This window comes from Haemaphysalis longicornis, unplaced genomic scaffold (assembly GCF_048455015.1).
Source record: "Haemaphysalis longicornis isolate Haplotype H1 unplaced genomic scaffold, Haemaphysalis longicornis Haplotype H1 scaffold_8, whole genome shotgun sequence".
Lineage (NCBI taxonomy): Eukaryota > Metazoa > Arthropoda > Arachnida > Ixodida > Ixodidae > Haemaphysalis > Haemaphysalis longicornis.
The window spans coordinates 130,840,145-130,865,336 of record NW_027526445.1 but is presented as its reverse complement, the minus strand read 5'-3'; the positions used below and the strand labels follow the sequence as shown (position 1 = coordinate 130,865,336).

Here is a 25,192-nt window from a genome sequence, read left to right as displayed (position 1 = left end):
ATGGTGCACTGACGCATATTTCCCTCTCTCTTCGTATCAAAAAAACTTCTACAATTTCTCGGTTGGTTTCGGAGGACGACCTGTACATGATGCGTGTCTGGCGGAAATCCAGTGTGCAACCTATACACCTACGGTAAGAATCAGCCAGGTAGCCAGCCCCCATCTGCGCACTGACAGCCGCATGGTGCTCTCTCAGCCTTACATTAAAGGGGCCCTGAAAGGCATTTTGAGCACACTAAATGAACTAGCGCAATCGCTAGATTGGGTCGCCAACGTCACCTGTGCCAAGTATTACTCTTTTACGCGCAGCGGAAAGCTCACACTTTTGTTGCAAAGTTTGTCGCTTTTTTCTCACCCTTTCCTTCGTGTTTTTGGACGCCGCCATCTTCACATGTCTACATCATCGATTCCCAGATGTTCGTCATGAGCTAGACATCCTGCTATTGGGCGGCTTTTTCACGCACTTCCGGCAAAGAGATGAGTCGTCTGCTCAGCGTCGGCTCGCCGGCTGATCTGCCAGCGGAGTGCCGGAGTGCTTTGACATTTTACGACAAACGAAACAAGTGTAAACAAACGCTTAACCGTTTGTATTGAATGCAACACGGCCATAACACGTCGTGGATTTTATCTTACGTGAGTACGTACCACAACGAAAGTCCCGTGGCACTTCTTTGGTGCAATCGCAGAGAACGCCCTGAGCCGAATGCCCGGGTTTGACGCGTACATTTTATTCAACTTCAAAACAATCCAGAGATGCGTTTCGAACGAACGCAACGTCACAACATGCGTTGCAAGTCTGAACCGCGATTGACAGACGATGAGTTGCCTCTCCTGCCCGTCGTAAATACGGCACTCACCTCACACCCGGTTTGCGGGGACGAGCAGCAAGTCACAACTCTGGCGCGCAAGCGAGAAGGCTTTTAGCCAGGCACACTGCGCATACCCCATGCGAGATTGAGTGGTACGTCGTTCGAGAAAGATAATCCAGACCAGGGGAAGCACTATCCACCCGCAGAAGTACAATGTCGCATTTCATCGCGAAACGAACGCGTCCACAACACACAGGAGGCGATGCACACACACACACACAGCTTCGGTCGCTGCATTGGCTTAGCTGCAAGCTTCGTTCGGACAATCAGCGATGCTACGACGATACAGAGCTGCGTGAGGACGACGTGCTAACCACTTCACGTATTTAAAAACACAGGGGCAAAGAACTAGGTTCATCGGAAGCAAAAAATCTTTCCTCCATTATAGTGCCTGAAATATACTGGCTAGTGTGCCGAGGGCGGGCTCCAGGCGGGCGCCGGGAGCGATGTACGCGGTCGTCTGCCGCTTGGGGCGCTGCCGTGCGGGAGTGTGCGCGTTCATCCGGCCCGAGCAGATCGCGCGGTTACCTCCGAGCTGCGTAGCAGACGGCAGCGGCAGAACTTTCCATTCCCGCTTGCGACGAAAGCGAGCGAAAGCGACGGGAATTCTGTCGCGCAACCAAAATTTGTCCCGACCATTCGACAAAAACGATCGTCGCGCGACAAAGCGACGGAATTCCTGCCGCTCTCACTCGCTTTCGTCGCAAGTGCGAACGGGCCTTTATGCGCAATCTCCGCCCCACATAAAACAAGCTCTTGCTTGTCGCCTGAGCATACGGTTGATATCTGACTACGTTACACTGTGCTTGCCAGTGTATTTAAACGATGTCACTAGGTTTGAAACGTACGCGCTCGGCGTGCAGCTTTGTAAACGCAAGCGGTTTCACATACGCACGCTATTTTGCTGCTAATAGAGTTTTAGTACAGCGTTTGTGGCCTTTGCATACGCTAAACGCTAAATTTTTGCGTCCCGCTACGTGACACCCCGATGGGAGTTTTAGTAGAGCGTCTCATCAGTTTTGCGTAGCGACACACTAATGCATACGGCGCCATCTGTCAAATGTTTTCCGAAATGTCTCGCCGGCTGATCTGCTAGCGGAGTGCCGGAGTGTTTGGACATTTTACGACTATCCAAACAAGTGCAAACAAACGCTTTCCCGTCAGTGTTGAATGCAACACATGGGTGCAGCTTGTCAGAACACGGGTTCTCGCTGATCGAGTGCAGCGTTGGTTTGCTCTTCGCCTTCACGTTCATCGCCGCTGATAAAGCGATCCGATCCGGCGCGTTTTGTGCACGGGTTCTGTGTCGGTTGAAAATGTCTTTTTTCACATGCCGCCGGTAGTAGGAATTACAACCACCGCAAAATAACACCCGGCACCAGCGGGGCCACATCTGAGACCGCGCTTTTTGGATAAACAGTGCGCGGTGCACCAAAGGGAACGAGCGCACGATTCTCCTCACGCGGCTGCGAGTTCGCCGCCGATACCAACTGCAGCCCTGCAGCTACGTACACCGCGAAACGGCAAGGCCAGGCCGCACACATGCGGCCAGGTCATTCGTTCGCTTTTCCAGCCTGTGTCCATGGTGTCTACAGAGATGAAAAAGCCGAAAGAGCTGGCCCGTAGCAGACGGCAGTCTGTGGGAGCGCAATAGCGGAAGTACGTCACCGCTGAGGAGCGGAGCATCATGGGAGGGAAGGCCAACAGCGAAGAAACAGTTGAAAGGAGAAGGAAATACGGCGCGACGATAATTCGCGGTTTTTGATTTACGATTTCTCAGCTAATACTCATCGCTTTAACAAAATTCTTGCAGGAGGAGATTGCTAATACATTGCTTTATTTGGTTACATGTACATCCATACATCGGCGGAAGGCATTTCAGGACCCCTTTAAGGCACCTGCCTGTTTGGCCAATGTAGCACTTTCTGGCGACAGGGGGATCCTGTAGACCACCCCCGTCGTGCAATTCACAAACCTGCATGCTTGTGTGCCTTCCGGCACAGGGGCTTCGTGCAGGGGTTATTCACCCTATAAAGCACCATCTTTGACAGCCTCTCAGGTGCCGAAAACACCACCTGTACACCACACTTCCCACCAACCTTTTTCAGGCGGTGGGACACTTGGTGTACGTATACGGCAAAGCTACCACAGGAACTTTCTGCCTTTGGCATTCAGGACCAGCCAAAGGCAGAAAGTTCCTGTGGTAGCTTTGCCGTATACGTACACCTCGCAAACATCGGCCATGATAAAGGAAACGCGGCTCCATACATCATAGCGCGGCTGCGCGGCGCTCCCTTAGAGCCACTCGTAGTCACCTCGGTATTCAGTCTGATCGGATAGGTTTCTGTGCTTTCGCATGCTGTTTTCATTTTATCACCACATGAGGTTACGAGTTCTGCAGGAGTCATGCCGACTCACTGTTGCGTCCCCCTCTGCAAACGGCACGGATGCGCTCGTCGCTCATACAGATCCAAAAAACAGATCCACCAGTAACTGTGCTATTCGTTTGTAAAGCCCGAGAAAGACTTGAGGCGTGCCATTGTGCAGTCGCCTTGGAATTAGGAAGGAACAGTCTTCTTTTGCTGCTTGGGTTTACAAAAAAAAGTGAAAACTGCCAACTAGCCAAGACTGTTCCAGGATCTCATGATGCTCATGCCTAACTGGCACAGTCTGTAAATAGCTCCGCAAACAAGCAAGATCACAAGCCAATTTTCAATTTCTGCATGAGCATAGAGACGTGATCATGGTTTTTTCAAAAATAATAAGGTTTTATTTGTTCCTGGTGAATAGAATACATGGCAATAATATGCAGATAGAGGTCCCAAAGCAAACACTGTAGTGGGATATGCCTTGCCAGTTTTTGGAAGGGCAAGGCTTAAAATGTTCACCCGCTCTTTCCAGGTTTGGACAATATGAAAAATGCAGCAGCTACACAATTAAGTACTGCTCATCTGTGCAAATGCGAAAACTTCGTAGTCTCGCAGGTGAAATGTTTTTGAGTGCTGTTTCTGCACGCGTATTAAATACCCACGCGCAGAGTTATGCTGGGGTGCGAGCACGATGTGTATTTCCCATGTCTTAGTGTCAGGACTTTGCAAGTAGCACATCTAGAGCTAAAAGCCGGCCCTTCCATCTCTGAATCAAACCAGCCTAATCGGATCAAACCAGTTTACGCAGATGTGCACAGGTACTTGCGACAGAGGAATGTGCTGTTCTTTGTTTTGTTCCTGGGAAAAGAGGCATTTTTGATGACGCATGTCGTTGACCATATTTCAGTCATAACAACGAAAACGCCGCTTTTTTTCACTACCGAAATGCACAGAGCTTTTGCTTTACAACAGCATCAAGGCACACGCCGACGCAAGCACAAAAAATAATACTTTATTCCTCCAAAATACAAAATAATAATAAAAACTAGAAAGAACTAATCCAAAAGCATTTAGTGAGATCTTTAGTAACTTCATTCATACCCAATATATGCAGCAGCAACGTCAAACTCCACTAAATTTCCCCTCAGTATACCTTCAGAGCAAGTCCCCCAGCCCCAAACAATTTAAAAATCCTGCCATAAAAACAATAATGATACACAAACTGATGACTGGCCTGGAAGAATTACGTTTAGTGAGTGTACAAAAGACTGTAAATTCTTTTTTTTTTGTCACATACAAATGAGCGTATCTATGAGCATCTTGCTAGAAAAACAAATTCCATCCGATAATATTTTGTACTGAGAACATACTGTTCAATTTAATGTTCTGAAATCTTTACAATGCAATTAGACATGCCCTAGATGAACTTCAGTTGTTTCTTCCATTAAGTAGAAACAAGTCCTACTAATGACAGTGATAGTATTGGTAAATTTGAAGGCGTTATTAAGCACGAACTTTACACACAATTGTACAAACACGAAATGAAACGTCGATTCATACGTCAACAATTTTTAACGCGAGTCACCGCAATTCATTTTCACAGCAAAAAAAAAAGAAGTAGAAATTTCCACTTCAACTGGTGAACATACAGTGGCTCATGTACCTTTGAATGCCTTATGGGCCTTTGAAGCACAGAAAAATTGCACAACCCTCCAACCAATCAAATGCAGCATTGGTAGGGTATGTCACCGTACGATCTAGAGAGTGTCTGCTCCAAAGCGACATTCCAAAGCAAACGACAAATTTGGAGAAAAGGACAAATTGCACAATAGTGCAACCGATCAAACACAGCACTGGTAGCATATGCCACAGCCCAACTTAGGGCGTGTCTGCTCCAAAGCTACATTCTGTTACTGCTGGGAAAGTTGAAAAGCTAAACAACATTCTCTCTTTGCAATCACTTGGTTTATAGGACTCTTTCCCTCATAATGTGGCGTCACATCAAGCACTTATTGAAGTAATTTTAACCTTTGAGCAGCCAACCTTTTTGTGTGACATGGCCATTCGATTTCCAACCAACATAGCTAACTAGCTCACAGCTTACTAGCTTCGTCAACGTCGCAACCTTTGTGCTTTCACATTGAAACAACAGCCCCCATGGTGTTGTTGGTGCTTCCCTGTGTTTGCAACTCCCTTTAGCGAGTATCGAGCGTGTTCTAAGTTTAAAGGGGCTATGAACAAAATATACCAGTTTTATTAAGTAAAAGGTCTGTTTTGTTTCGATCACAATGGTCGCAATTTTATTGCAGACTTCAAAAAAACAATGCATGTAGATGTTAAGGAAAACCAATTAAGCAGTGGCGACTCCCCAGCCAGTTTCTCGCGACTTCTGCACGATGTCAAAGAATCTTGCTTACCATACTTACCCGATTATAACGCGCACCTTTTTTCCGCAAAAATAGGCCGAAAAATCGCATGCGCGTTAGAATCGGATACGAAACCGAAACTGCCGAAACAGCTGAAATTTCGTTCCACCCATCGCCACCGCCATCTCAAGATGGCGCCAAAGCTTTTAGCAACAATTTTTCGGATCTAGGCGCCTAGGCTCTTCTTTCGGCGTTCACACAAATCGTCAAACTATTCCACTTGCGTGCTTGATAACAGCAATGGCAGCAGCGGCAATGAAGGTGCGCCGCTTCCGCGGCTTACGAGCGGCTCCCAGGCGTTCACGACGAGCGGTTGGCTGAAGCGTATGCCTCTGGAGAAGCTCGCGGGATGGGCATGCGAGGCGTGGGCCACGATCCCATCAACTGTAGTTGAACGTTCGTTCAGAAGTGTGGCAACACGAACGCGCTTGACGGCACCAATGACGAGATGTTGCGGTCAGCGGAAGGCGACAAGGAGCTCTCGGAGAGCGACGAGGAGTGTAGTGAGATGAGTGAGATTACTTCGGGGAATAAATCGCCCGTTTCTCTCGCATTCGTTTTTCTTGCTCACAAAGTTCCTTGCGCGTTACAAACGGAGGGGCAAGTTTTTTCGGTTTTTTGCCTGGAAAATCGGGTGCGCGTTAGAATCGGGTAATTATGGTAATAAGCGGTTGGCGGCCGCCAACCTGTACCAATACCGCAAAATATGACAAGGCGATTTCACTGGGGACTCTAGGTCTGTTTGGTCATAGCACATGAACGCTGACGAGCAATTTACACTGACAGTATTATTATGTCAGTCGTGCCCATAATATGTGAATCTACCATAAAATTTAAAAGTTTCTTAATGCTTCTTGCAGTTTTGGGTTTAGAAAGCATCTCTCGTGGCTGGAACAGAGCTGACAGAGTTACCAAGGGCAAGGGTCAGGTCTTTAAAATAAACAAAGTTGTACTTGATCTTATGGCCCCTGTAAAGCCGTGAGCCGTGCTACTAGTTTTCATGCTCCATTTCAATCCAGGCGCTCCAAAGGAAGTTGGTGGTCTTGCAGCCGGGTGGAAGAAACACTTGGAATGTGGCAGGAAGAAATACTTGGAATGTGGTAAAGTGCACGTCCAAAGAGAGTGCAAAGAAGACTTGAACCATGGAATTAAGGCAGCAGGGTGGCACCAGAAATGATGAATTATTCCTCTTCAGGCAGTGATTCTGGTGAATGCTGTTGTCCTAGGCATGAAAAGAAAAAGAAAGAGATAAAGACGTGGCCCTTTAGTTAATTAAGGTGAACCCAAGGCAGCAACTGGCTGAGCAAGATATGTGCAAGGAGTCCCACCAAGAAGGCTTTGTGAATGGCGGGAAGGAGATGAAGATACCAGTGGTGGGAAGTAGTAAGTGTTAAATGCAATGTTGGCAGGAAAAAGAAAGTTGGTGGCCGAATGGTAAGCGAATGGAGTTATAAAAGTACTAGGACCTCGCAAAGAAGCCCAAAGGTTTTGAAGCAACTCATGTTGGCAACGTTAGTTCCTAAGTTTCATGAGCCCCTGCTGCAGTGCACCTTGCTGCAATTTAAAGCCTTCGCCTCGTGTCGATGAAAAAAGAAAACAAATTACCTTATTAACCATAAATTTTCAAGACGAAAATTCTAATACACCTCACCTATTTGGTGTCCAAAATAAAAAAAACACTTTCCAGCTAACAGTGTTGAAAAAAAAAACGTCAAGAGTCTCTGCATTATGGAAAATGCCCTCACCACTGAACATACCATGCTTTAAGAATGGCCACCTAATAGTCCTAGTCCACAATGAGCCATACAATACCATTCAACGCATTTTTTCCCTTACTGTGTTTAACTCTTCAAATTTTTTTTGCACAATGACATTGCCTCATGTACAGACGGTAAATTGTATCCGTATAAACTGGGTAACCTATTTGAATAGGAAGATAACGTTTATACCACCATCACTATCACTAAAGCATGCTATTACTTTGAGTCGTGCTTTTCAAAGTCAGCTGTAAATAAGTTCCAAGCTACTATTGAATCATATTTTGCAAGCCAGTCACAATTAGGCAACGGTGTCGACATTCACAAATGCGACATGATGATATTATACAACATAATGTGCCACGGCTGATAATTGCAGAACAATTTTCACTCCTATTTTTTCATTTTTAACCTTCGTATAAACAAGTCTTGCTTTGTCTTTCTCCCTCTCCCGCGCTTTTTCTGGCCCCTGAATCGAGTGTAAGCCAGATGCTCGACTTAATGTTTACGTTGTCAAGAGAATTTGTCTTTCAAACACGAAAAGTTAGGATGGATGGCAATATGCAACTACCTTCTACAAAAAGACACTGACTGGTCAGTTAAAAATGGTGCCCTCTGCAGATGTGCGAGTAGATTTTCAAAACCTTGCATTGGGTTCTTTTAGACTATAGGCAGAATCTTCAAAGTGGCAGGTATCTATGCAATCCCAAAAGCAGTACCCAAGATTTCCTAATCTGAGACGGAGACATATACTGACCACCTTCGAGAGAGGAATAAATAAATTTTTTTCCTGCTCGTGAAGGAGCTGCATTATTTAAAATTCCAATGTGTACGAGCACTTTTGTCAAACAATAAGTAAAATTGTTTTTTTTGTGTGTGTGAAAACAAAAAAAGACGTCCTTCCCCTCTCTTCTTCTGATGCATTTGGCTTCCTTGCTGTTTCGTCACCTCTGCACAATACCTTTTATTTTAAAGTACGGATTTGTAGGAAATTACTGGGAATGAATTGGCTCATTGGCCCCGCAGTAATCATGTCTAAAAACCTTGTTGCCCCGAAAGCTGGTGTGGCTCACCTCTCCAGGTTCGTAGGAGTGGCACGGAATGTCATCGTGCAATCGTCATGTTGTGTGCCAGTGCAAGGTGCACCACCAAGTCGTCCTGTCTCACAAACTTGAGGCCGCAGGACTGGATCTGCGAAACAGAACCATACATTCATCACAAAGAAATCAACCACAGAAGAATAAAAGGGGGCTCCAAAGGCGATTCAGTGTTTGGATGTGAGCCTCAAGTTTGAACAGGATCACGTTTGGTGGTCGTATGCACCAAGGATAGTAAAGCCTTTGCCAAGTTTTGCTCTAACCATTCGAAGTCTACAATTTCTTGTGTTTTGTTTTTTTGTTCGAACTATGCAACCAACTGCACATGTGTTCTATTACGAGAATTTGACGAAAACATGCTTTGCTTCTACCTTTATACATTATAATTCTCAAGAAGAAGTTACAGAAATCATCACTGAGGAATTTAATCGTGACCTTCATGTAAACGAACCACGCACCTCATCCAAATTTCCCCTGCTTTTCCCTAAAATACCGTATTTCTTGCCAAGGCCAATTAATTTATTTCCAACCAAAACATTGTCAGCTCAAATTGAAACACTGTGTTCACGCACAGTCTATGGAGACTACAATAAAACCTTTTTACAAGAGACACTCTTGCAATAGACATTTGGTTATAACAGACATTTGAATGAAAACGGCTCCATTGGTTTTCCAATGATCACCATGTTAGCAACTTCGCATACAAGAGACCTTACAAGAAACACGTTTCCCAAATCCCTTGAGTGTCTCTCCTAACGAGGTCTTACTGTATAAGCATAAGAATGCAGAAAAAAGCACCATGCCGCAGCTTACAGATCGCCTGCGGCACACTGGTATCGGAACCACCATTTTAATGAGAAGGCTATATAACAATTTTCACTGCTATATATGTCCCGGCCGATTACTGGCAAGATGCTCTCTAAACTAGGTCTCAACATGTGAGTTTTTTGGCCAACACATGGTCAATAGCTTTCTGTGGACCATTATTCCAACATATGGCCTTCTTATGCGGAGGGTGTTGCTACAGGTGTGATGAACAGAGATTATCTTCAATAAAACAGCAAAATGAGCAAGTTAGTACACGCCAATAGTGAAAAACGGCAGAAGCGAAATGGACAGAAAGGAATGGAGGACACTGTATCTGTGTCCTCAATGTCTTCTTTTTGAGAGCTAAACAATACAATCGAGCAATTGTTCTCGCAAAGCTTGATTTGAAATTACCTTTTTCAAGATGCCCGCAATGTGACAGTGCTTCCTGAGACTACCCATTGTCAATTTCGACTTGGACTATAATTTTTATAACTTAAAATGTAAATCAACAAAAGTCATTATGCTACACCCGAGCAAATAAGCTATAAGACTTGTTTGAAATCACCTGTTTAAAATCTAGCATGGAATAGTAATTAATTCATCAAGCATGTTTCTCTGCTAGACAAGAACTGGGGAGCGTCAAGATTGCATTGTGCACTTTAGAGCATGACCATGCATATTATCGGTTGTATCGGAGAACTTCAGTTGCTTCGGACCTGGCCAACTATGAGAAACTCATGCTTATCAAGCTTTAATTACAGGTATAAAAAATTCGGTTTGATCTTCCATAAGAATAGACTGAAGAAGGCCTTTTAATCAAAATTAGCCACCAACACAACAAAAGCCAGGAAGCAGTAGTTCAGAGTTTCCATTGCAACTTCAGAGTGACACGTACAACCCAAATCGACAAAAGATGAGTTTTTTGCTCTACAAATAAGCTATAGGCTTACACCACGAACACCATATATATAAATTGTCTATAAAAGAGAAAATCTCACTAACAAAACAAGATGGTGATCCGAGAGCGTTTAGAGCTTACCTTACAAGAGCAAAATTTTGACTTGTCAAAATTGAGAATTTGTAGGTTACCGTCAGAGTCACCGGTAGCAATCTATAAAAAACAACAAAGAAAAAACAATGAACAAGGCCACGGATTTCGCAAAAAGCTGGCTCATTTTTGAAGCTCCACAGTATATGATACAACAATACTGCAAATCGTATCTTACAGATGCTTTTGAATATCTGTGTATTTAGAGAGATATATTTGCCAAATATATTTTTATTTCTGTACTAAAATACTTTTGCGATGTATCAATGATGCCATTGTACTCTTCCAGACGAAAATATTACATTATATGTTGCTGTAAATGACCTATTGTGTTTTTATTGTAACGGTCGTATATGACGTTGTGCAGGGTTTTTTCGATTGGAATAGTTTTTCATTTAGCTATCTATCTTCGAAAGCAGCTGATCTTATCTATGACTCAATGGTTTTTTTGCCACGTTCCCGGAAAATCTTACAAATAGACATTGCCTTACGTGGTTTATTTATTTTCCTGGTGAAGAATCTATCCAACACAAAACAGCTGCATATGTTGTTGAGAATTTGACGTGTTGGTTAATCAATACATAGCCTTTTGCATATGTTGCAGGATTGATAAATATATTTACAGTCAATCCCTTTGAAAAAAATAGTTTGAGAAGGTATATTAATATACAAGCTTTTGTATTTGTATTTTGCACAATAGAGGTTCTCAAACGAGGGTCCGCGGACCTCAAGGAGTCGGCGAAGGCATTCCAGGAGGTTCACAAAGAACTCTGCGAAAGTTTCCCTTCTTTTGTCTAACCTTTCTGGAAACACAAAAACGTTGCTTTGCCGCGTGACTAGTATGTTAGACTTGTTCGCATAGTAGTCACATTTAAGGGGCGGCAAATAAAACACCCAATCTTACTCATGAACCGATTGTAACCAAACTCGGTGCACAAGCAGAATTGTCTCTGACAGTGTTAAAACAAGAATCAGTTTGTAGCTATCTTGTATATTTTTTAAGGTAATAGTGCATCCTTGTAATTAGTTCATCGTTTAATTTAAAAATCTGATGAAGTTTCATTGACTTTCAGTTTCCACGCCACAGTTTTCACGAAGGTGAATTGTGCGCAATAAGGCTATCCGTTAGGTATTCCAGGCTCTGTGGCTGTACACTTCTAATAGAGATCGCCAAAAGTCTGCGCGGACTGATGTACACTTACCAAAGGGCCGTTGACATCTATGCACTTGACTGTGCTCCCTCCTGTATAGTACTCTACCTCGCACGTAAAGTCCTACGAAAGAAAACACGAAAAAAAAAGAAACTCATGAAAAGTCTGTCAAAAAAACACACAGCAAGGCATCCCCACAGCACTTCTTAACCCTTTCGCTGCCAGTGACGTATCGGTACGTTTTCGCATTTCCCCTCCGTAGTGTCACTGACGTACAGGTACGTCCTCCGTTGTGCGTCGAAAAATTCACGCTGAGCGCAAAGCTGGTGTGCCTGGACTGTTATTGTTCGCGCCATCTGTAGAATCTTTCTAGTAGCTCGTATTCTCACTCGCTAGCTCTCTACACTGGTATATTGAAGAGTACGGAGCGACCGCGCCCACACTTCGTTGCTAGGGGGGGGGGGGGGGGTAGAGGTAGCTTCGAGCGCTGTACTCTGTCGGGATGAGTGACCATGCGGCATGCATGCGATTACCAGTGCAAGGGTTAGTCAGCCTAGACGGCACCACCGTACTGTGCAAGACCAATTTCTGCCTTTGCTTTGTTTTTGAGCGTATTTGTACCTCGCTTGTTTTTGTTAAGGCAGAAAATGATCATTCCATGAAACATGGTGTTCACTCGACAAATATGCTCACGTAAGGCAGCGTCGCTTACGCCAATCAGCCAGTGTCGTCTGCGACAACCCCAAAGCGCCACAGTGCTGTGCAGCTAAGACAAGTATAGTGTGCGCAGTACCAACAGCAGTACGCACCGCTACTTCTATGTTAGCGTGTTCGTTCGCAACTTTAATTGGTCACCCCACCATTGTTACTGTTATAAAAAGAATGTGCCCTAAAATTAAGCGCAAATAGCTCGTTTGGCAAGCTTATAAGCCCTGCCTAATTTGCTTTTGCCAGCCTCAGCCAATCGCAGAGCTGGCACATGACAGCATAGGTTCTGTTGCGGGAAATGAGCTAGTGGGTAGCATGGCTATTCCCTTGTTTCTTAATTATATGTTAAAAGTGGTGTCAGTATCATTCTAACGAGGCAACCTTTCGAATGAACCAAACTTGTGTTTTTTCTCCATGGACCCTTTAAGCACACCTTCACCACGTTTATCGTGGGACGAGCGATGCAGAGGGGAAGGGCATGGCAGCTGGGCAAGGCAGAGGCCTTTATGTGGCAGTGGGCAGCAGTAGACTACCGCCTTTCGATGACATGTGCAGCAAAGCGAACAGATACGCAGCCCGTTTTTTCCCCTTTCCCTTCCATTACAAAAACACTGGGAAAGTGTCACTTTAGCTAAAAGATACCCTCTCCAGTGCTGCTATCCTCCTGCATGGAACATGCTCTACGTCAACATTTGGCTTCACCCGTACTACTCCTTCACTGCAAGCGATGGCTTACCCTGGTACGGTAGAAACACAACATGCCGCCGGCAGAGCAGATGATGGCGTAGTTGTCATGAAAGCGTATTCCCATGGCTTCGCACTTGACCTCGAATGACTTCTTTTTGTCACCCCCCTAGACGACAAAGAGAAGAGAGCCGCCCTTATTTTCATCACACTGACACATTGCTGCACCCTGCCACCGTGGCAAGGAAAGTAACAATGATAACGATAATAAAACTCCGAGGACACCTAAAGGCTTTTTGACACAGTTGCCCTTGGTCTTTGTTCTCAATTAATACAGCTGCTCTATCAGGGACGTACCCAGAGGGCCCCCCCCCCCCGAAATTTCTCGGTCCATACCCCCTTTCCTCGCGCCACGTGTATTCTCCCCTCGTACATTCTAAAATGCTGCCATATAAATCCTCGGCTTGATAGCTATTTGAGGCGTTTTTTTTCGAAATAAGCCAAATCCACCTAGCGAGAATTTGAGGGAAAAAAAACCAAGTTTGGAACTGGACCTAAATACAACGCCGTCATAACTATTAAATGGCATGTTTTACATGTCATCTAGGGGAAACCTATGGCGACAAGTAAATAATAATTATCCGGAAAATTTGAGCAATATTAGGATAAGTTCGGATTTGGCTCGTACTCAATTGAAACAGTCTAGTTTGCGCGGCATTCGTATGGAAACTTTATGCAATTGACCTTCAAGAATGGTACAATTGAGTTTTAAACAAAAAAGGCAGTAAACGTATGCAAGAGAGCTCCAAGAACCGTAAAATTATACATGAAGAGCCGGTGAGTCCTCTTGGCAGCATTAGCAGCTCTTTTCGAACTGTTCCATAGGGTACTTTTTGAGCACACCTGAAGACACTTCGTTATTATTACGTGCGTTTAACTATACTGTATAATGTGTATTGTTTGTCTACATCAAGTTGTACACTGTCACTGAGTATTTGTTGCCCCACCCCCCTTCTGTAATGCCCTCGGGCCTTTAAGGATGCAATAAATGAAATGAGTAGAATAAACTGCTCGCGCTAGACCGCTGTTTGGAGAAAAATGTGCAATTATAGCCAGAATGGAGGGTTCCAGTGAATGAGGGTCGGTATGTAAGAAGAAGGTATTTGCAATAGGCTTGAAGGTTCTGTAGGGCGCCAATTCCAGACAGTGCTGAATTAGGGGCTGGAGACTGGTGGGCGTGAGGGAGGCGCAGAGATGGAGTGTACCATTTAAGAAAGGTCTCTGGGGCAAGGCTAGCATTGGCAAAATGTTTGCTTATAAAAATTTCGGCTGATATTGGGACCGGGAGGAAAGGGGATAAAGAGCCAGTTGTAATGAGGGTTTTGAGGCGGTCTTTTCTTTTTTTTCTTTTTTTTGCACCATAAGATCTGCATGTAGTTATCGAGACAAAGTGAAAGAAAATAATTTTTATCGAGACAAAGTAGCCTTTTTAATTAACCGAGCTTGTATTTTGTCTTCATAGACTCTTTAAGTGTACGGCCACCAAAGAGCCTGTCACCGCCAATGCGATGATCTCACCTGCAGGTCAAGCATCTGCACCATCTGGCCTGGTGCAGTCAAGTAGAGGAGGAGCGTGTTGATGCCGACACAGGGTGGCGATTGGTGCGCGGACCCCGCAAGCCGCCAAAGTTTTGCGTTGCTCGACCCATTGTAGACGACGACTGCACCCTCTGAGGAGACCGCACAGAGAAACTTCTCCTTCTGTTTGCCCTTGGTGGCTGATGTGATGCAGTGGACGGGTGCGGCAAAGCACTCGAAGGGCTCCTGGTTCTCCTTTGTCTGTGACAAAGATCAGTGAACACAATTAAAATCAGCTGCAGCACCACAAGACTACCTTTTATTGTAGGGTACGATGCATGAATGAAGCAAACATAGAGTTCCATACTAATGAATCATCATTATCACAGGGGTGATACAGCTGAATCAGATTTGGGAGCAGTTTCTGGAGCAGCGAAATCTAGATTTGGGAGCAGAAGAACGACATTTATTATGTCACCTTAGGAGCCTAAAAAAATCAAATTTCTGGCAACTCGGGGGGTGGGGGAGTGCACTTTTTAATCGGTTTTGAACGTACATAACACTGAAACAGCCTTTCAATAAAGTTTTTTGTACCATATTATCACAAGGTACGAAATGCAATACCTCTTTGCAAACTATTTTTAAATTCTTAGGCTCTATGCCTAGATAGCGTCGGCCGTGAAAATATCGAATTGAAAAACTAAGCAATCGTATGGCCTTTTTGTTATCATGTGAATGACGAAATTATTTTTGTAATCCCAGACTCGGCTTTAAGCACAAGTGTAGAGCCACGGCAAAAGTTGCGCAAAGCGAGGTGACAGTCGCCGCACCCCACCAGCCCTCCCATTTCAATCCCCAAGATGCACGTTCACTCCAAACGTAATATGAATAACGTTGGTATGTTTAGCCACCTTCCCATTTGGCATTAAATTTGACTTCAGATAGATGAACCATTCTCACTAGCGTGCAATAATAGTCCGTCCCGCTACCGGACACTGCTTTCACATTTTGCGGCGATGTAGCCTGCGCCGCCACTTTTGCAGTGTCGATCATCCCATTCCTGCCGCTCGCAAGCTCGCTGTCAAAGGCAGGAATAACTCACCCTTTTATAACACCGCGAAGAGTACAAAATATCAATTCAAGCACGCGCACCGCGCCTCACACTCAAGGCCGAAACACGGCAATTCGCGGGTGCCACGTTGTTTTAGGGGCGAAGCTCCTAAAGCCATGGGTCTGTCCATCCCTTGTGTCTCGTGGTACGTGACCGCCGCATGCTTTCGGAGATGTCGCAAAGTGGGCCGCGCTGCACGCGCAAGAACCGGCTGCAACCGGCAGCGCAATCTCGGCACCGGGAGCGCGAGCTTGTCTGTGTTTGCCAACGGAGGCGCGAGCGCACGTGCACTGCGAGGGGGAGATCACGCAAGAGATCCCGCCACGAACGCAGGCAGTCGTTCTCGGAGATCGAACGAAACGCAAGGACCTTTGCTCGTTTCCTCTCGTCTTGTACGGGCACAAGTTCGCCCTAAATAAAAGTTCTTTCTTTACCGTTGTGTCCCATCCTACGTGACAAATTGTGGTTGAGGTGCGGGGTAGTCCTCGATGGCGCGGGGTCTTTCACCAGGTCTGGGCCTGGGAGCATTGACTCCGAAAATAAAAGTTGAGTTGTACAATGTACGCACACAGTCTTACGTCTTTCTTAATGATGTAATGGGCGAATTTTCACGGGAGAGTTACGGTTACCGACGATCTCCCCCTCTCGAGCTTCGCCCCACTTATCATCATTCATTCCGTGGATATGGCGTGATTTTTTGATGAATTCCCGTCTTTGGAGTCGCGCAACTTCCCGCAACAGATTAAACGACTAAATGTAAACGCAGCCACCCCCATAACCAAAACCATGGTAGAAATCAGCGTGAACCACGAGCAACGGCTTCGCCGGGCGGCCATGTTTTGTAATCTTCTCCACACGAAGATGGCAGCGCCCAGTAATGTCGTTCTGGAGCACGACCTTCTAAAGCCGGTCGTGTTCGAGAGATACGGGGCTCCGGAAATTGCCGTTTTTAAAGACGATAGTCTTTCTTGGGCTACTCAAACCCAGAAATTTTGGTCTGTCTGTATGCCTGTCTGTCTGTCCGTCTGTGACTCGATTCAGCCACCCGGCCAATGTAAAATACACGCTGCGCAATAGTCTTATATACTCATAGCCAAATGTGCGCGTCTAAGCCCGGTTTATATGTTCATACTTGTCAACTTTGTTGAACAAGAAGAAGACATTACGCAAATATAAGACAGCAAATTAGTACACAAGGGATATTTACAGTGTTCCTTTATCAAAAAAATTCAAGGATGCTTGGTTTTTCGATAGCAAATGATATTCTACATCTACTGCGGAAAACCGCCGCCTCCTGGCGGCATATGAAAAATTACGCGGCAAGAGCAACGAGAGGTTCCACTAGCTACGTTCCACGTTCTGCTTGGAACGCACATGGAGCACGGTCACGCGGCTCTATAAACCATGTAGTCAGCCGCCTCTATTCACGCGCGTCTCCGCCGTACTGCAGCGCTGGCATCGAGGAACCTGGCCTGTAGCAGTGGAACGCGGTAAATTCAAATCGCTTTGAGCAAACCTTTAGTGCGTTTACCTTGGGATGAGCGCGACGGTACAGGAACAGCGTGAGAGGTGAGCGGGAAAGCAAAGGGGGGGCATTTCCTTGGCAAATGTCTACAAAGACTATCGTCTTTTGACGACATTTGCAACGAAAGGAGCAGATACGCGGCAAATTTTTTTCCATCAACTTTCCCGAGTGGTTTGCCGCCTCAGTACACAAGTATTTTTTCTACAGGACTTTGCAATGGTTTTCTATGGGAAAACTTTAAAATGCACAGAATATAACTTGTGCAACCCGACATTGCGACTTTCGAAAAAAACTTATCACGGGGACAATTTTATGGGTTTTTTATTGCATGATTAATCAATTAAACCTTTACCAACAGCATCACCTTGGGGGTGGAGGGAAATTATACCGTTAGTAAGCATTTTCCCCACTGAAACTGATGGGAGCGTTAAAATCCTGGGCTCTCAGACTGTCTTGGCGCAGCTTGGCACAATTATTGGAATTTGCAAGCTTTTGGAGCAGCCTGGCACAGGAAAACACCTTTGTATCGAAACTGCGCACTATGCGCAGCTGTCTCACCCCTGTTATCATCATCATCGGCCTCGTTGTGTCCACTTCAGGACACAACCTCTCTCCCAAAGATCTCCAGTCACGCCTTTGGGACGCCAGCTGAGTCCACCCTTTGCCCCTGAACGTCCGTAAGTCATCCCTCCACTGAGTCCTTGGCTGACCCCCTTAACCCTTTCAGGGTCCCGGACGTACATATACGTTCTCTGCAAACACCTTCAAAATGGTCAATAACATATATGTATGTCCTCCCTTGTATGTTTAAAAAGCGCACCTTTTTCGCCAACTTCTCTTGCTTGACATGTGCTTCCACACTGCGGAAATATGTCAAATTGATTTCTTGCGCCGACGGCTCTTCTTTTTAATTATATTATGATTTACTTCAGCGGCACATCCGGTAATTGGGGGCGCGCTGGGTATCGCCCACCGGGCTCCTCTCGCTTCTTGCGCTTGCCACAGACCAAGGGCGCCTGCGAAACTGATGAGGTCCTTTTCTCGTTTTTTTATTATTTTATAGGAGCGGTGAGCCGTCTATCGCTCGCACATCCGGCCGTGCGCCCGCACGCAGCGGCTGGTTTCGGTATCATCCTCCCGGCGCTTGCCGCTTCTTGCGCCCGCGAAACTGATGTCTATCTGATTTCGATTCACTCAAAAGGTGCCGGCTTGTTACTCTCTCGTTTTTATTTAGGATTTTTCTTGTGTTACTCATGAATAAGCCACATGTATGTAACAACACAAATGATTTTTTGCCACTTTATGGCCAACCTAAAAAAAATGACGATAATATATTCTCGAAATAGATTCATCCGAAGAATTTACATCACCGATAACAAAAATCGACCCTGGGAGGTCGCATTTGGCGAAAAAATTCGACCCTCAAAGGCTTAATTGTCCTCCCTATTTTCGTTTCATACTTATGCTGCAGGGAGAGAGGGCAGTGGAGAATGCAGGTAGTATGCGACGGTCTGACGTTGCATATCTTAGGTCACATACCCGGTTAAGTCTCAACGCTTTATATTAAGCCATACTGTCAGGCATAGCCCGAACTTTTTCGGCTGGCCTAACGATGTTGACTAGTTCCCGCCGCTGGACGTACAATGAGTTTGACTATTCTTGGCGCGTCATAAGGCTCAACGTTACAGCTAGCTAACGTTAGGCCTAACGTTAGGCCTAACAACAAGGGCTAACAAATGTTATGTACTTTTAAGACTTAACATTACAGTGTGTGTTGCAGTGGGGGGAAGTGGCCACGCAATGGCCGGTGTTAAAGAAGTAGTAGTCGTAGTGATAACTTTTATTGAGCGAAGAGTGGCCTTGTGGGCCCGTCGATGGAGTGGGGCCTTATTCGCAGGCCCCAATCTTGGCCAGCAGTCGGATTAAATGTGCCAAGCTGAGGCAGACGAAGGTGCGAATTTTTACTCTGTGCAGATGGACGGATATTTTGAGCGACCTACTCACAGCTACACAGTGAGCAAGCATTATTGTTTGGGTACTGGAAGGCGTTACACAACTGGACACGAGACTGTAGGTTCACTACCTGGCTACAGCAGCCATTTTTTGAAGCAAGACTTGTACTGGCTGACTTGTGCAGCCAGTGGTGGTGTATGGCAAAACCCTTCTGAGAATTCCCTTCTTGGGCGCAGCTCTCACTTGCCGTACGCTGGCGCGGGTGCATGCTCACAACTCAGCCGAAAAAAATGTAGCCCAATTGGACCTGCCGAAAACACAATCGGACCAATTGGAATCATCGAATTTCCATTTGGTTCCAATTATACCGACTGTGTTTTCAGCAGGTCCAAATGGACTTCCAGTTGTCTTTTTTGGCTGGGAAGTGTTGTGCTGTCAAGCCACAATGGGAGCCAATACGTGCCAATCACGCCACATCGCAGGTGTGGTCGCTCGATCTAGTCAGGCAGTTCACATTCCAGTGCGGCATGGGTAGGCCGGGCATGGTTCACTCCGTGGAAGAGTGGGCAGCTATTGATGAACATAAACATACCCAAAATTCACAGAAGAATGATCTACAATAATGTATAGTGCCAAACATTTGCGCTTAGGTAATAAGGCTCAGCAAAATGAAAGGCCTTAGTTGCGTTTGATTGTGTCTTGATTTTGGTAAAAGTGTTTTTGTTTTGCGGTCACTGTATTTCAATTTTGGTCATTTTCGTTTTCACTGTGGTCACGCCTTGTGTGCAACCCTGTTTCTGCAGGGAAGAAGTTTGTTAATTTTTTTCTGATGGAGGTGAAAAACAACACCCATGATAGAGATTTAGGTGCGTGGTAGAGGCCCCCCAGATGCCCTAATTTAATCTATACTACAGCCCTTGACTATGGCGTTTCTTGTAGCCCAGGTACAAACTGTAAAACATAGTGAGCTTAACCTCTCATAATATTGATACGGCTGGCAGGGCAATCCTAGCTGATGGTCCAGTACTGGTCCAGTGTAGTTCCTCTTGTTCCCTGCTTATTTCTGCACTGCTTTAATTGCCAACCCGGGTGTAGCTCCGGCGCATAAAATCTGAATTTGAGCTTTGAGTTAGGGTGTGTGAACTGTACTTTTAACATTCAAAGCGAATATCAAGCGAATGTTAGTTTCACAGAATATTTGAAAAAACAAGAAAAAGCCATCCAGCAGTCATTATGAACATATTATACTGAGAACTCAATTGGCCATTCATTTCCATGCAATTGGCAACAGTCAACGAACTTGGACGAATGCAATGTTTTTGTCCACACACCCTTCCCAGGTCGAGAGAATTTCTTGGCACATGAAGCCCCACCAGGCAGTAATCCTCAGCAGGATTTTTGTCGCAGTAGCTGTATTCTCAAAGTAGACGCAGTATTTTCACACACCTAATTTGAATCATCCAATACAAACAAGAGAACCTGACTGCAATATAAACCTACATAAAAAGCATGCTCTGTGTGAACTACCGAACGCCCCTTCAAATCAAGCGTGCAGGTAACTCGGAGTTTGCAAGACAAGACAGGCTAACAATGGATTTTCCATTCACCCAAGCCGTAAAGACACTTCCTCCCTGTTAACTGAAGGCTCTGAGCAATTAATAAAACAAAAGAGAAAGGTGCAGTGAGAGAGTAGAGGAGGAGTATAGAAGGGTACCTTGACGTTGAACACATGAATGAGGCCATTCTCAAGGCCAAGATAAATCTTGTTCCAAGCGAGTGTTGAGCACGTGATGGCTGCATTAATCAGGAAGGTCGCAGTCAATTCACCAGACTGCAACAAGAGAGAGTCACGTGTTGGGCAGGCAGAGCGAAGGACTTTTTGAGAAACCGCAGTGTCACTTCCTCGCTTGTCGAGCGCGCACTGCAAGGCATCGTGGTGCACCTGCACTTATTGGCTCACGTCTGAATAGTAAATTGATGCTATATAATACCCCCATTTCGCTGTTTCTTTGATATGCCTCTCCAGTCTGGAGCCCTTACAAGCAAACCGAAATTAGTTGAATTGAGGGTATTTAAAAGAAAGCTGTACCATTTATTTAGCGTCGCTCCCATCGTTATTTTCCCCCATCCTCAACACTGCCTTCTTTGAATTTGGCGCCACCCTCAGAGCACAGGCGCACTGAGACTGAAATTTGTTCACCTCATTGTAAATTACTCCCGCCGCCTTTCTCAGCATACCGTGCAACTTTCGGCGAACCACACACCACTAGAAGCCAGTCCAAGTTAAACCTGATCCCCTACTTTACCTGCACTAACACTTTCAAATAGCTTTTTTCCACATTTCATAGAGGCATGGAACTTACTTGCTGACTCCACCCGCCGTCTTTCTTTGACTGCACTACTATTCACTATTTCTTCTCCTTAATAGACACCAGTATGTTCATGCCGACACCATTTGTGCTTATTATAATGTATATTTTGAGTGCCCCTTATTTTTCCTTTCACGTGTTTCAGTGTACATTGTATCGCTGTTTGTAACCAGTAATGTATACTTCATCAACACCATGCTTGGGATAGCCTCATGGGGATGCAGTATGTAGAAAAAATATAAATATAAATAAATTTCGCTACTTGCGTTGCGGTAGCTGGCACGCCATAATACAGACACCGCAAATGGTGTGCCAAAACGCGCGTTCCAACGTCGATGGTTGGAAGGAATTCGGTACATGTGTGCGCATGCGCAGTGGCATCACGGTAAGCGGTAACAAACGGTATGGTAACATAATAACATGGTAAGCTGAAACTCTCAATCAACCACATTACCGTAACAGCACGTTTAAGTTACTTAACATCAACGTATGTACTCCAGATAAAGCAGTCTAAATATTTATTTGCCCAGCTTTTAATCTACTGCATGCTGAATGATATCCGCTTGATACATGGTACTATAACTGCCACTGGAGCACAAGCATGCAATCCTATTTTTGGTATAGCTTTGGTTCTCCAGAAAACAAGTTTGCCCCATAGATATACGGAAATGTCTGTTTAGGGCCGAGTGACCCTTCAGTATAAATGTTTCCTTATGTGTGTGCAAGTGTGAATATGCTTTGTGGCCACAAAATAAATTATTCCTGCTGCGGCAGGGAGGTTGAAACGTGCTCACAGAATGACTGAAGAATTCCACACAAGAGAGGCTGCAAGAAACACTTCTGTCCCAGAGAACAGCATTACAGTGACATAGAGCCGCAAAATATAGGTCAACAGGGTTAAAGTTTTTTAACGAGTAGCCCAAATGAAGGAATTTTTGGTAGCTTTTCCAGTTGCTATAAAATCCACGTAGCTCTGAACTTATTTTTAGGCTTTAGGGACATATTCCACTCCACATCTGCCCACAAATGGAAAAGCACGCATTCCTAGAGGACAGGAACTTTCGCCCACCACCTAAAAAAACAGTCAGCGGTTTTGCTGAAATCACAAATAAAACGGACCAGTGGATGGGCTTCTCACATGATACACGACCCCAAATAGAAACGATGGGAGAACCCTCACCTCTGTGTTGTAGCATTGAAGATATCCGTCCTTTGAGGCAGTGTACAATGCACCCGGCTGCAGTGGCTTCTTTGGTGGCCGCCACACCTCGAGCGATCTCACCTCCGCGCTGCTCCCTCGGTACTCAACACACATTCGGGGGTCCTTAGTACACGTGGGAATACAGATGCAGAGTGGCTTGAGATTATATTACATCCTTTGGAAGCAAAAATGGCTCAAGGCTACATTATCCCAACCCCTCAATAATCGGGGCCCATCTAGTGTTCATTAAATGAGTACTCGCCCAAAATATCCGTGTTACGTTTCTTTTTCGCTGCAACGGATGCCTATTAGCCCAGTAATCGTAGAATGGTCCATTAGATGGTCGACCACAGCGTTAATATTTATTTAGAGCCTCATTTATTTGTGTCAGCTTTGATTTCGATGAAATGAACACTGAGGTGGCCAGTATGACAGGAGGGCACTCATGACATCACCATTCTTGTTGCACTACGGTCGGCATGGATGCATGTGCAGGAAAAAGTGAATGCACGTGCTTCCAGACTGGTCATGGTCGCACAGGCTTGACAGCATGAAGTCAGCCCGAAAACTATGATGTGATGCACAAGAAGGAGGAGCATATGCCAACAGCAGCCAGTGCTTTGGCTATGTCACGGGAGCCCTGACGTCAGCAGTTTGGGGAAAGGCGTTCAACACATCATGCTGATACCGATGTCAAAAGAGTATCAGTTCTAAGCTTTCTCGTGCGTCCAAAGACTAAAATTGGTTTAAAGTATGTCACACTGAACGGTTGCTATAGAAACTTTCTGGGAGATATCTCGAAATACGAAGAGAGCTTTTTACATAGTTATCCCACCTTTAAAATTTAGTGTCAGTACTCACTTAAAGGCCCACTAGCAACTGAATAATTCTTACACTTCAGCTGAAATAGCACAGTGTTTCGTTTGTTCAGAAATGAGAATGCTAGTCATGTTTCCATTTCTTTTTTCTTTTTTGTGGGCAGAACAGAGCGTCACAACTGAAGAAGAATAAGTACCCTGCCAACAGATTGATCAAGGTGCAAGGTGCTGACACCTAGCAAGAAAGCGCAGAAAGTTAAGAGTACAGGCCAACAGCCAACTTCATAACCTCGTCACTTCCGTTATCAAGCATCCAATTTTTGCAGCTGGCAGCTGTTTGTCATGGAGACCACTTATGTAGTGGCTTCTCAAAGTGAGGCACCGGAAGCAACGCAGGTTTTCTATGACCCCCAATTTGCACCCCAAGATCTAACAGTATAGGCATATTGCTTAAAACACAGTCACCTGAAGCACAGTGCCGCTTGTAGTGCTTTTTTGGGAACCCACTGATCGACTAGATAAGGCTCGCAAAGGAAGAGAAAGGAGGAATTAGTGAACCAACAGTGCACCCACTTCACATTTTTCTTTAATCTGATTGCGGAGAAAGAAAGAATAAGGGATTGTTTCATTCACAAGCTCGTACTAGGTGATTGAGGTCACATGAAAATTTTAGTGCTCCTCTGTAGATAGCGAGTTGTTGCGCCTCAAACTGTCTCAGCCAGAATGCCGGGTCAGAAAGTCTTTTGCATTGACAGCAAAGGAGTTAATGCGCAACAGAGCCCTAAACAGCCAACATTCTGACCCTGTTGCACTGCGGCCATCCATCGAACCTCTCCCTCAACAACATCTGTCCTTTCAAAGGCTCAATAAACAATAAGCGCTATCTCTCAAAACAAAACATAAAATTCAGAGCCTTTCCACTGCCGTCAAGATGGAAGACCAGCAAAGCTGTACTGGTGGGTAGCTTTATTGAGTTATGCATGCTGAATTGCTATATCGGTCGTGTGAACACATGTATGCATAATGACGTTAGAATTATTTATAAATCAATTCTCGTGTAATTTGTTTCGGGACAGTTTTGGTAAAATGAGAGCTGCAGCCATTCTCTGTAACTAAGCTCCCTCCGTAAACGGCCATGTGTTGACAGCAGGCAGGAATTCTGAATTGTTTATAACTTCACTGTGAACTAATTACAATAAGTAAATGAAACTAAAGATAATGATACAGTCGCTTAGCGACCAATTTCAGTGTGATTTTTTTCCAAGATGCCTATAATAGTTTGATAGATACAGAGCATTTTACAATAGCTCGGGAGTGAGAGCTTGCGATTCTTTGTCAGCGCGAATCAACAGATGCATCCAATTTTGGTAAAAAAAAGTGCAATAAGGCATTGCTGTAAAATAATGTTAGAACTGTGTTCGTGATTTTTGGCACGAAAGTGTTTTATGCCGGGGTACACAAACCTCACCAACGTCATATCAGTCACGAAAATTACATCACCAGAAAAAGTTCCCTTGGAGCAGTGGCGCTAGGATTCGAGCCCACGATCGCTCTGGCCACAAAGGGAGGATCGAAAATCTCTACCGACAGAGCCATGAAGTCATTCCCAGATAGCTAGACGAATGCGCTTTATGTCCTTCCCTCTAATTTGTCCATTAAGATGGTGCTGCCTCTAGGAGATGTGAAGCGAAGCGGTGCGACGCAATGAGCGCCGATAG

General features: G+C 45.1%; 2 protein-coding genes across 6 annotated transcripts in view; both read right to left on the bottom strand.

Moving 5' to 3' along the window:
- Positions 1-25,192, bottom strand: part of LOC144149214 (uncharacterized) — a 268,987-nt gene that overhangs the window by 153,357 nt on the left and 90,438 nt on the right. The window lies entirely within an intron of this gene.
- Positions 1-25,192, bottom strand: part of LOC144149209 (uncharacterized) — a 273,731-nt gene that overhangs the window by 227,544 nt on the left and 20,995 nt on the right. The window contains exons 10-17 of one of the 3 annotated variants that reach the window (XM_077680741.1): positions 22,636-22,779; positions 20,801-20,917; positions 14,498-14,758; positions 12,972-13,088; positions 11,579-11,650; positions 10,368-10,439; positions 8,495-8,612; positions 4,231-6,886 (exon numbers count right to left, since the gene is read on the bottom strand). The exons of 1 other annotated variant lie outside the window; for it this stretch is intronic. In XM_077680741.1, the coding sequence (XP_077536867.1) occupies positions 8,526-8,612; positions 10,368-10,439; positions 11,579-11,650; positions 12,972-13,088; positions 14,498-14,758; positions 20,801-20,917; positions 22,636-22,779 (870 nt within the window). In that variant the 3' untranslated portion in view covers positions 4,231-6,886; positions 8,495-8,525. Of the gene's footprint in view, positions 1-4,230; positions 6,887-8,494; positions 8,613-10,367; positions 10,440-11,578; positions 11,651-12,971; positions 13,089-14,497; positions 14,759-20,800; positions 20,918-22,635; positions 22,780-25,192 lie in introns of those variants that run through there. One more of the 3 variants, XM_077680742.1, reaches the window with a different exon arrangement.